Source organism: Zonotrichia leucophrys, chromosome 1A (assembly GCF_028769735.1).
Source record: "Zonotrichia leucophrys gambelii isolate GWCS_2022_RI chromosome 1A, RI_Zleu_2.0, whole genome shotgun sequence".
Classification (NCBI taxonomy): Eukaryota; Metazoa; Chordata; class Aves; order Passeriformes; family Passerellidae; genus Zonotrichia; species Zonotrichia leucophrys.
The window spans coordinates 47,888,162-47,900,297 of record NC_088170.1 but is presented as its reverse complement, the minus strand read 5'-3'; the positions used below and the strand labels follow the sequence as shown (position 1 = coordinate 47,900,297).

General features: G+C 38.3%; 1 protein-coding gene across 4 annotated transcripts in view; it reads right to left on the bottom strand.

Moving 5' to 3' along the window:
• MET (MET proto-oncogene, receptor tyrosine kinase) overlaps window positions 1-12,136 on the bottom strand; it is a 90,442-nt gene that overhangs the window by 54,580 nt on the left and 23,726 nt on the right. For all 4 annotated transcript variants that reach the window (XM_064702684.1, XM_064702685.1, XM_064702682.1 and 1 more), the window contains exon 3: window positions 2,290-2,481. In XM_064702684.1, coding sequence (XP_064558754.1) covers window positions 2,290-2,481 — 192 coding nt within the window. The remainder of the gene's footprint in view (window positions 1-2,289; window positions 2,482-12,136) is intronic.

Below are 12,136 nucleotides of genomic sequence, written 5' to 3'. Positions count from 1 at the left end.
CAGTCCTAGATCACTATTAGAGAAAAAAAAAAGAAAGAGAACATTAAAATCTGCAAAAATCTGTGTCTTCTGTATCCTACAGATCTGGTATCCCTTCCAAAATCATTTAAAGACAAAACAAATACCAACCTTTTATTTGGAAGTAGTATCATTAAAGGTAGTCAGTATGCTTATTCTCCTGCTAGCTGCACCCAGCCCTCAAGGAAAGAGCTCCTATTTAGTACAATATGAACCCAATGCTGACTTCCCCCTGTAGCTGAAGCCAGTCTGATTCAATGATGAGAATATTTCTGCTAATGGCCATGTGCAGTTTACACAATAGCCTTTTCTTTTGATCTGTAACTGAACCTGGAATGGGAAATGTATTCTGGAAATATTTAATTGTTCCTTGAGTTGGGCAAACATCTGAATGAAGTGTGTGCTGCAGGATTTGAATGAATAATTGAAAGAACATTACAAATAAAAATAATGCTCCCTTGTGCTTTCTACCAAACCTTCCTAAAAGCTTTGTGACAGCCTAGAAGTAATGCTGGGACTAAGAGAGTAGTTGTTATTAATTGTATTTTGTAGATAAGGAAATTACTTCAGAAAGGTTAAACAAATTGCTCATTTTGCTGTGTGAATCAGTATCTGCTTCCAAGAACAGAGTTTAGTTTGGGCCCATGCTCAATGTGCAGTCTTAGCATTTGCATCTCCTGCACAGAAGACAGACTGCAGCTTAAATTTACCAAGGTCATCATGGGAAGTTATGGTAAGCTGGCAGGCTTGTCATTGAAAGTTTTGTTAAATTTTTTGGGGGGAGGAGAAGAGAAACATGATTTTCTCTACTTTTTCTATGTGTCCTTTGTGGCAAATCACTTTGAACTCTTTGCCTGTAGAAGCATTACAGAATTTGCATTATGCAGCTGGTTCTGTCTCCAGTCTGAGCAAAAGACTGGAGGTATAGGATTCCCTTTATCCCGACAGGGTGCATATCCTGAGAACAATATATAACCCTATGCACTGCATGTGGCAAGGAAAGGAGTAAAAGGGAGAGAAGAAAGGAAAGGATTAGTTCCATTAAAGGCTACATGTGCCCAACCATTTTCTAATGGAAGCTTATGGGAAATGGGAAAACTGGAATGGCGCAGCAGCTGATGGTCTTCTCATTAACTCTGATGACTCTCTATAGCCTACAGAACCAGGAGGCCAGAAGGCTGTCAATACTTCAGGAAGTTTTCTAGAAGACAAATAGTACTGGCAAATTGAAATAACACAGGTCCTTGTGTGCAAGAAGGATCCAGACTGAGATGCACATCCAGTGCATCTGGAGAAGGCAAGCTCTCCAAGGAAGTTACTACAGGATGACAGTGCTTGAAATAAGTTAGGTGAACTCAAAGTATTTTTTCTTTGTCTTCTGGTGTTTGATTTTTACTGACAAGAATTTAAAAGACTGCTGCTTGTATTCATTGTAGTTATTTAATTAGTCACCTACAAAGAAGTCATGTAGTATAATCTACCTGTCTAGATTAGTTATGTACTTAGTAGAGGAAGACAAACTACTCAGGAGAGTGATTTATCTCTTTTTTATGAAAAACTTGTTTTAGGACAGGAAGAACTGTAATCCAAAAGAACAGAGTGAGATAGGAGTGAGCAAGAGCCTGAAAATCTAATACACATTCAGAGAAACTTGAAAGTAGGTGGAGAAGGAGCTAATCTCAATTCTACAGCTGTGAGTCACAGGCTATGGGTACACTAGCAAGGAATTTGGTGCCAGAGGAGTGGATCAGTATATAGAAACAACTAATGCTGAGGCTCCTGCTTCTACATTATAAACTGTCTTGGCCTTTTACATTGAATAGGTATAATCTGATCCTCTAGAGTGTAGATACATACAAAGTGTATTTTTGAAGCTGTTTGAATAATCAGTCACCGTTATAGACCTTTCTGCCCCAGCTGGGGTTGAGGCATATTTCATGTCTATCCAAGACACTGCTTTCAGTTTAGTCTTCTTTGAAAGAACTCTTGTTTATATGGACCAAAATTGTTCTGTGAACTAAGACAGCCAGAGTCCATGGTAGAGTTTTCTCCTCAACCGCTGTTTCAAACCACATTTTAAATACTTAAAATACTGAATGCTCTATTAGACACTTTATTTATATTCTGGAAGCTGTATTTTATTTGGTCATTTCAATTTTCTAATGCCCTTTTAAACTGAGGTTATAATTCTCCTCCCTTTTCACTGTTCTCCTAAAGGCTAGTATGGTTTTTATTGTGAAGTTACTGTGGCAATATGGCAATAACATTTACCTGCATGAAGCGGCCCTCTGAAGTTCCCAGGTTGGCAATGGTAAGGTTCCCTTTGGTGAAGACAGAAATTGAAGTCAGCAGGACACTGTTGAACTGGCCCATGAACAAGTCAACCCTCTGCAGCGGAGTGGTGACTTCTAGGCGGTATTCATCATCCTGTGCTCTGCAGTATGAAGCGTTTCTTGAAAAAGCCTGTTTGAAAATGAAGCACAGATGAGCACTCTTTACGAGTAGCAATAGATCTTTGTCAGAATGAAGTCATTTAGCACAAATGCATTCGACCAAAAGTATTTTAAGATGTTTCAAACTTAATTGCTTCATCAGTTATGATGTTTCATGAGGGGGGCAAAAACTTCTTAATGTTATGGGAATGTTTCTATTAACTTTTAGAATCATGTCTGCAGGAATAAGACATAGGGTCCTTATTTAACTAGATGATATGTGTATAAGCACATATATCAAGGTATCCTTTCTCATAGTGACTTCCTTAATGCTGCTTCTCCAAAAGTCTGAGAATTCTTGTACTGCAGAGCCTGCCCAGTGACACACCTACTTCTAAAACAGTTTCCTAAAAAAAGATTCTCTAACAACAACGTGATTTTTTACATTAAAATAACAATTTCCAATATTCTTCTCCCTCTATTTTCACCACCTTTTTAAGAGATAAGACACTAAATTGGAGAAGCAGCCAGATAAAGAAAAGGGAGATAAATTAGGAAAAATAAGTTTCTGATTAAACTAAGGGGAAGACAGATTTTGATAATTACTCAGATTATTGTACTGATCACCTATGGTTCATGCACTATTTCATCTGATCTCTAGATGTCTTGAGTGTACTAAAATAATAGCTACATTTGCAGGATTTTCGCTTTCCTTTTGGGAATAGAGATTGCATGTTTTTAATTTTCATAGCAAAAAGTCTTGAACAATACACTTTCAGTTATCTCTGAAGAAGAATATAACTTCCTAACAATTCAATAGTAATCTATTACTAATAGACTTCAATTATATTAGATTATCAATAATAATTCCATTATTATTGATATTACATCACCTATTTTGGGGACATTGTGTAAAGATAAAAACTGGGAATCCCTTAAATTATCTTTAACCAGTTTAAATATGGAAGTCACGTAGCATGTTCCCACTGTAACATACTTTATGAAAAAACATTTACGAAGATTATAAAGGATCTTACAGTGGTCCCCTCTGTTGAAATCAAGAGTGAGCTCAATTTCTCCTATTTTTTTATTGATTTGTTTTTTGTCAAAAAAACATGTTTTAAAAATCTTTAGATTTTTTTCAAAGAAGCTTGAGTGAAACCTTTTCAAGACAGTCAGGAGTCTTTTTACTAAGTCAAATAGATCTGCATCACACCCTTACAGAGCATGTAGGAGTAAAATTTTATTGTCTTCTTTTCCAGATTCAGATGTCTTTCCTCAAAATATCAAAAAGAAAGCAATGAATGAAGAATTTCTTGGCCTAACTCTGGTGAATTCTGTACTGAAACCCAAGGCATTGAAAACACTATCAAGAAAATGTTCAACCTAGTAGCTCAGCCCTTTGCTGTTGAACTGTGATGTTTCTGAGCTGAGACCAGCAATAGCACTGGCAGGTGAGGTTTTCTGCAGCCTCTACGAGTTGCTGTCAGCAATGGTGCCAGCTTTTCTGAAGGTGCCCTGTCAATTTACTGTAGCATTTAGGTGAAAGCCTACATCAGACCAAATGAGCAGTTGAAATCTATGTGCAGTGTCTTAATGATACAGGAAAAGGGCTTCTAAATTAGATGTGGTACAGCAGTGACTTAACAGTTTGGTTATCCACATTATTAAGGTTTTACTGTATTAGTTTTCTTATTAACTGCTAATATACAGTGTATCTCCTTCAGCAGGAACCGCACTAGGAACACTGAACACACTTTATTTTTTTTTAACCCAGTACTTGACTGGGTTAAATCATCAATGGGCAAGTTTGGCTTTTCTTTGTTTTGGCCACCAAACAAGAGAAAAGCTGTACTCTGTTGCACTCGTATCCTACCCAGTGTAAAAGTATTTCTGAAACATCTGTGCAGATTACTCATACAATGAGTATGAATAGTTCAAGTGCAGAAAGATGTACAGTGTTCATGCTTTTTGAAATAAGGCAGATTTCTGATTTTACCCTCCCCCAACATGGGATCTTTGTTCTTTCCTGTAACCGCTTTTTTCCATAAGCAAAGACTTTGGAGAGAGATGTTTCTGTGCTAAGCTTAAAGTACTTCCTCCTACATAGTCATTTCAGCACAATTCAAACATCCTAACATGCTGCCTCATGAAACCCTGCTCAAGCTCTTTGGAAAAAGTGGCTAGACTTTCCTGCTTACCCTGACACCTTCCTTAGCTTCTCCAAAGTCAGCTAGCCACAAAGTCATCTCAGCCTTCCTCAGAGATGCCATAATTTCATCTGTCTGCTGAAGAACCTGTACATTGTTACACATATGGTTCTTAAAAAACCTGGCACTTCGTGGATTACCCATAATGTAGGGTTGGCTGTTCAAGAAATAGGAAGGCTTTGATCTTTGAGTAGAAATGCAGAGATTAAAAGGCTACTTAGAAAACTCAAGGAAGATTGATAACCGGGAAAACTTTGTGAAACATGCTGCTTTAAATTAACACTTTTAAGTCTGGTTCCCTCTCTCTCCCTCCCTCCCTCGCTCCCTCTTTCCCAGTATACACATAACTATCCATTTGGCTGTCAATGTGGAAAAATAACTGATGTCAGATGATGCACTCTGGATACCATGCCAAGTTCCACTGAAAAATCACACAACTATTGAAATGGACGATTAGAGCACGGGTAAGTGCCTGGGTTCAGCTACATTGCTTCTCCTGCAGGACAAGAGGTGCCAATTCTGCCTGTGATTCACAGAGAGGGCTTTGTTACTGTTAAGCTGGCACAGGTGTGCTGCTGGAATGCAGTGAGGTGTGAGCAAGCCCTGCCTTACAGCTGTGTCCAGAAGGCTAGAAGATAATTAATGCTATCTTATTTGTTCATACGGGAAGCTGTGGTGCTCTGGAATTTACCCTTGATTTGGTCCACAGAAGACAAAAATGCCAAAAATGTCTCTAGACATCGCTGAGCTGAGCTATCAGGAGCTGTCACTGTTTTGCTGCTAACTGATGGTTTATATGTCATATTCAGTGAGCACAAAAACAAAATATTTCCGACAGAGTTGCATATTTGAAGCCAAAAGTGCAAAGCGGGAAAGGAATTCTTACAAAAACTTGTGAAAAATCACAGAAAAACCTGGTTAGGTCTGTGTCAGAAAAATGATCCAAAAGTCTGGTCTCTGGTCTGAATACTATACCAAGGAAAAAAAATCCAAATATATTTTTGTGAGCTTTTCTCTAATTTGCAGTGGCTGCAGATTGGAGAAACATTCTTTCAGGCTCATTCTTCTAGAGCTGGTTAAAACCTGCTCTTAGTTAAGTGCAGTGCTCATATAGAAAGTGATATGTGTAATGTCTTGATATTATGTTTAATGTCTTGAATAAACTGGAGATCAATGACTTAATCACTGCAGAACATTTCATACTGTCTTGTGAACCACTTGGAGGACATCATTAAAATTAAAATTTAATTTGACAAATTGGAGAAATGGTCTGAAAGTAACTAGGTGATATTTCCTAGTGCCAATCACAAAATAGTGCAGCCATGATGTAAAGCGCAGTGAAAGTAGGAATATGCACGAGTTTTATTTCCTGCTGGTTTGTTTATATAACTTCTAACATGGTGGCCGTCAAGAATCAAAATTCAAAGTATCAAAATTTTTTTCTACTGTGAACTCTGGGATTCTCCCTCAAGAGAAGCGGTCACCAACAAGAGCCAACAGCATTTCTCCTTTCATAGAATCAAAGAATCCCTTAAGTTGGAAAAGACCCTTAAGGTCTGTGGCAAAACATGGAGTAGGGAGAAATAAGCTGTTGTTAAATTACCTGGATCCAGATATCTGCAAATGGCTAAAATCTTTTTCCAAAGAAACTACTGTAGAGTTTCTGAATGAATAGGTGTTTCTGCACAACAAATGGGTTACCAAGACCATTCAAACCTAAGAGAATGTAAAAATTCCTTGTCCCTTTTCTTGTGGAAGTCAGTGAATTAAGATGAATAATCAAACTACAGTTTTCAGAGTGGGTCCTGTTGGAGTCATAGACATAATGGTGAAGAATTTACATGTACAGCAGATTCTGTACAGGAAAAGTAACTACAAGGAATAGAGAAGAACCTTATAATATTTTCCTCTCTAAATATTTCCATGTGTTTTCAGCCAATGTAGCTTTGCTGCTCTTGATACACCTTAATTTTCATTATTTCTCTTCAGGTGAGAAGTGCATTTGATCACTGCTTCTCTCCATTGAAAACACAAAAATGTAATTCTGGCCAAAATAGTGAAGCCAGGTAGTTGTCTGAGGATGAGAGTGACTTGATCTTCGTCATGGTAATTATGATTCCTGTAATCCTAAGGAAGGGAAAAATGAATCATATTGAAGGGCACAATTTTGCCAGTGGAAGCCAATTCATGTGCTAAACAGTTCCCATAGAAGCAGAGACACCAGGGTGCTTCTGGTTTCTTCTTGACTGGCGAACAACACCTGGAGGGTGTGTGGGTGCTGTGAACTCAGGCCAGTGCTCATGCAGGACAGAACATGTCTGGGACAGGGGACTGCGTTCTCTGTTTCTAAGAACCTCTGCTGAGGCAATGAAGCTTTACTCTAAAAGGTAGGAGAGTTTCTTCCTCTTCTGTTTTAAACAAAGAAATGTTTCCCTCTTCTTCCTTCCTCCTCTTCCCAATACTCCTCATGTATTTGAAAGCAATTAAAAGATTTTTATAGGAATACAGAGAAAGCATGTCATTTTCTGAGAATAAAATTTTTAAAAGAACTCCATCTGTGTAAAATTTTACACAATATCATTGCAGTACTCCTAATTCTTGTTGCTTTGATCTACTCCTAAAATGAGATGGAGGAAGTTGCTGTACTGATGCTCCACTTAAGGTAATAGGTAAAAAAACATCTCTCTTAAATGTAATTAGTTAATACAAATTAAGATGATTTTATGTTCTTTTGTCAGGATCATTCAAAGAGTTATTTGCTTTTGTCATTGAACAGTACTGCATTAGTTCTCATAATCTGGTTAGTGCATTAGCACTAAGTAAATCCTATTGATTCAGCAGACAAAATGGACCTAAGTAATCTTTGTGTTTTGCTGATTTCCTTTATATTAATTTAGCATTTAACTCAGTATACAGATTATCAAAGAAGAGGTGTTGACTAATTACACATTTTTAAGAAATAAAGTAATGCATTGGAGATATTGTGCTGATGAAAGCAGTTTTGCTGTACATTTGTAGTGTCTATTAGGTGGATGTTTCATGGAAGTCCTTACTGACACTGAAGCTGTGGTAAAACAGAAAAGCTGGGAATTCCAACTAGATCAGCCATCCAAAGATAATGCTGAATGTGGAGACTCTTATTCCAATAAAACATTGCACAATTGCATGTCTAGCCAAATCAGTGGTGCTAGACGTGTGGGACAGAAAGAATTCAAGAAACTAGAAGAAAATCATACAACCTGCCCAAATTTCCACAGACTGTGTATAAAAGTAAGTGACATCTGCCTTAAGAAAATTAAGCTGTCATTATCACTTCCTGCAAGATCATTTCTCTAGCATTTCTTTGTTTTCACACACCCTGTAGATGGTACAAGTAATAATTTCATGTGGCTTACACTTGCTTTCTGAACCATTTGTGCCATGGATCTTCTGCCTCAGCATTATTATTATTTTTTTTTAAATTTACTGTGGGATTTGATTCTGGTTTTACTTGTATGTTTGGAAATGAGGAGTAATTCCACTCTGATGCAAAAGCTGTCTGAGATCAGAAACCCACATGCCACCTAGAAAGTCTGAGTAACACAGCTCTCTCCTGGATAGTAATTACCTGCTGTTGCTTTAGTGAGCAATAATGATGGCCAGATGTGGTCTTGAGTCAGAATAAGCAGAGTAAGTAGAAAACTGCTGAGGTAAGGTGGGTGCTGAGTGAGCTGAAAGGCAGATGCCTGCTTTGTCAGGACTTATGTGTCTCTCCATTGTTTGGCAGCAGAACACGAGAAAAATTCATTGCTTGCTTAGATGTGTCAACCACCTACCAAAACCAAGTGGGATGAAGCCAGGACTTAGATCTGCACACAAAGTGCTGCATGATCAGCTTCTCTTTCTCTGGAACTTGGAATTGTGCTTAAAAAAATCCAAGTAGATCTTTCAGAAGGGGCTGAGATGGTCCCATTGCAGAATAGTCCTCAGCAGACTTGATGTGAACTTAATCTGGGACTAAGGAGTCTTAGAATTTGGTCTGAACCCAGGAAAAGAGGCTCAAATCTGAATAATATACATCTTCAGGGAGTATCCTTAGTATTCTATTACTACTACTATATATTTTGAACATTTCTTTTTGTGCGACTATAAAATTTTTCTAATTTGCAAGGCTACATAGGATAAGAAAATTACACTTTGTTCAGTTCTAGTCTTTAGACTTATTTAAGTGCCTTCAGAAACTGAGACATAAAAACCACATGGCCAGATATTCATTTTAACAAAATAAAAATTACTTTCTGCCTGAAATGATTTCTGTGCAATTCCAGAGAAAAGCAGCAGAGTCACTTTTCCACACTAATAACCAATAGGGAACCATGCCTTCAGTGGAAGAATTTGATTAAAAAGTCTGGAAATGGAACATTATTAGTAACTCTGTCTGATAAAGCTGTGCCCTTTGCAGAAAATGGTAGTTTAATGGATACTACTTTTTCACAGAGAAATCCAGCTTTCATCAAGAAGATGATAAAATGCCAAGCAGCAGCACTGAGAAGCAAGGAAAGACAAGTCCCTAACTGGTCATCAAGAGAAGGAAAACAGTAGTTTTTGCAGATGTGGGTGACTAAGAGATTAGCCCCCCAAACACCAAAGCTCCTGGGCCTCCCAAGAACCTGCAAAACATCAACCACGAGGGGAGGTGTGGCACTTTCCTAAAAAACTCCCCGACCTGCCTTTTTCCTTGTCTTGTCCTTTTCTCAGTGACTCCCTCAAGATGGTGTCCATGTGGCCAGTCCCAGAGATGGAACAGCCCTTACCTCAGTGTTTGCTAGATCTGCTTCAGCCTGAGATAACCTTCCCAGACCCACAGCCATGCTCATACCTCACCCCTACACACTGGTACCTGTGTCCTTCCTGCGCAGTTTAACAGAGACCAGACTCTCCCTGCAATCCCTCATGCCTGGCGGTTTGCCCCAGTCAGGTCTTCCATGGCCAGCTGGGTCATGTACAGACTGGTGGAGGGGAGCAGGCTGGTGAGCACACCCTGCCCACCCTCCACTGGCACAGGCACAGCAGAGACCCCTGGTACTGCCAGGACTCACTGCAGAGAGGCACAACAGCAATGTGGATGCAGCCTATCCCTTGTTACTAGGGTTTAAGTATGTCTTAAAGGGTGCCAGTGCACTGTGCCCATCATTCTGCCCTCCTCAGTTATTGTTCTGAGATGTCAGAACCTCCCAGAGGAGCTTGCATACAAATGGGAACAGATTTCATGCCCAGGCAGAGTGCTGTATGCCATCTGATATAGCATTTCCAGAGGAATAAATGGCTGGACAAATCTAATGGATTCTGGTATCTGACTTTTAGGGAAAATATTCAGTCACATTCTGCTTGCAATATGAAAACATCTCTGTGCTGTGAGACTATCTGAGCAATTTACAGCAACCCATTTTAATCAGAGATATGTGGTGTTATTTTTAAACCTGACAAAATTCTATGCCAAACGGTGTGGGATATTACAGTTCCAGGCCCTCAAAAGAGTTATTTGTCTCTGTTTATTTTATTAAATATTCTTAGACACAGCCTTAAGATGACAGATCAATAAATGCCTTTGCGGTTTCCTGATAGAAGGCAGCAATTATTTTCTTCCATTACAATATAAGCATAACCTAATTTTACTCATCTGTCATGTGTGTAATGGTAATAAAGAAGCATCACCATGTGTTTCTTTTACCTTCCCTTTTTTTTTTTTTTTTTTTTTTTTGTTTTGGTGATCTTCTGTTTTCCTTTCATGTTTTCTAACTCTTTATGCCTTTAATTTAACAGGAGTTGTGACCAGTTTGTCTTGCTTTATGACACTTCCTGGGGGCATGGTAGCAAAAGTCTGTTTGTGACTTCTCTTTTCCTGTAAGGTCTAAGTATTTTAGGCCTTCACCTGAACTTAACTGTAGAAAAAACAAAGACATAAGATCTTTACAGAACTGAATTTGGATTTCATCATTAGAGGTGTTTTATCATATAAGTCCATAATTATTAAAATCAGGTAATTTGGCTTACAATAGTTTACCACATAAGAGATGCAGAAAGGACAAAAAAAACCTGTAAGATCCTGATATATCTAATGACAACTGAAATGTATAGTTGAGATTGTCAAGGCTAAAATCAACTCATCTTCCTCACTTGAAAAATCCCATTTAATACAAGGTAAAGATGCACACTACTGAGCTATGACTGCAAATGAAGTAAGCAACATTTGTCTTCTCATCTAAGCACACCTCTGCTTTGGGGATACCACACTGGGGCTGATAATGACTAACTGACCAAATAAACTTTGCTGAAAGCTTACATCCAGTTTTCTCTTTGTTGTGGGAGATTCCTGAACAGTGATTCAACACCCCCCCACAGCAGCTACCTCTCAGATATCTTTGTCCTGACTCAAGCAATAAAACCTCCTAACTATTACTCCCAATTTTTCTTTTAATTCAAAGCCAGTTCTGTTTCCATCTTGCTGTCATTTAAGTGTCAGCCAGCTCTTCCCTGAAGGAAATTATTAGGCAGTACTAACTGGTCACAGCTCTGCTGAAGTATGTCTGACATCAATCAGATGCTCCATCGGATTCACTTTTCCTAACCCTGACTTCAGTGAGCCCAGGTTTTGGCTTAATATGTATTACACTTAAACATAACTGGAAATGTTTTATTTTGATTTTATGAAAATCCATTTGATTTGATTCCATGAGCACTGGAGTAAGTGAAGCACAGTTTAGTCTGGATTTATATCTTGTGGTTGGTTGACTTTGCTCTTCAACTAAGCTCTGATGGAGACTATTCCCGTGGGTGGGCAATACCTTCCTTGTGACTTCTGAAGTTTCGAAAGGTGCTCCTAAAATTTCATCAGTTCCCATAGCCTGAGCTTATACATCAGACCTGTGTCTGGATTCATACCTGAATTCACATCTTTAAGATTTCTTATTGCTGAGGCTGTAAGGATAACTAACAGAGACAGACCTAAAATAGCATGACCACATAAGCTTCATTCCTTTAGAAAACAAGGCCAAACCAGAAAAAAATTTGCTTATTACATCAAGATGAGTGGAAGTTTTACTTATTTTTGCTTTAAATAAGAAAAGAAAAAATTTAGGAAGTGTTTTGGATATATCATTCAGGTTTATTTTGAATTAATTCTACCTTTAGAAGCCTCAGATGAAACAGTCCTGAGGGACAGCCACTTAAAAAGATGGACTACCCGAAGTCAAACAAAATTATGTACAATTGTCTTATGGGACCTTTTTTTGATAACATGAAATAGCTTTCATCAATCAGACTCTAACTGTAAATTATCAGAGAGCATTTCCTTGCAAAGAGTGCTAGAGGCTCATTTTTCTTTTTAATGTTGAAGTTAGTGGTATACCATATTCACTGCTGGACTGTTTTCACTGTCCTATGACTTAATTTTGCAGTGGTCAGTGACTTTCACTTGCATGAGCGATCTGTGGTTTT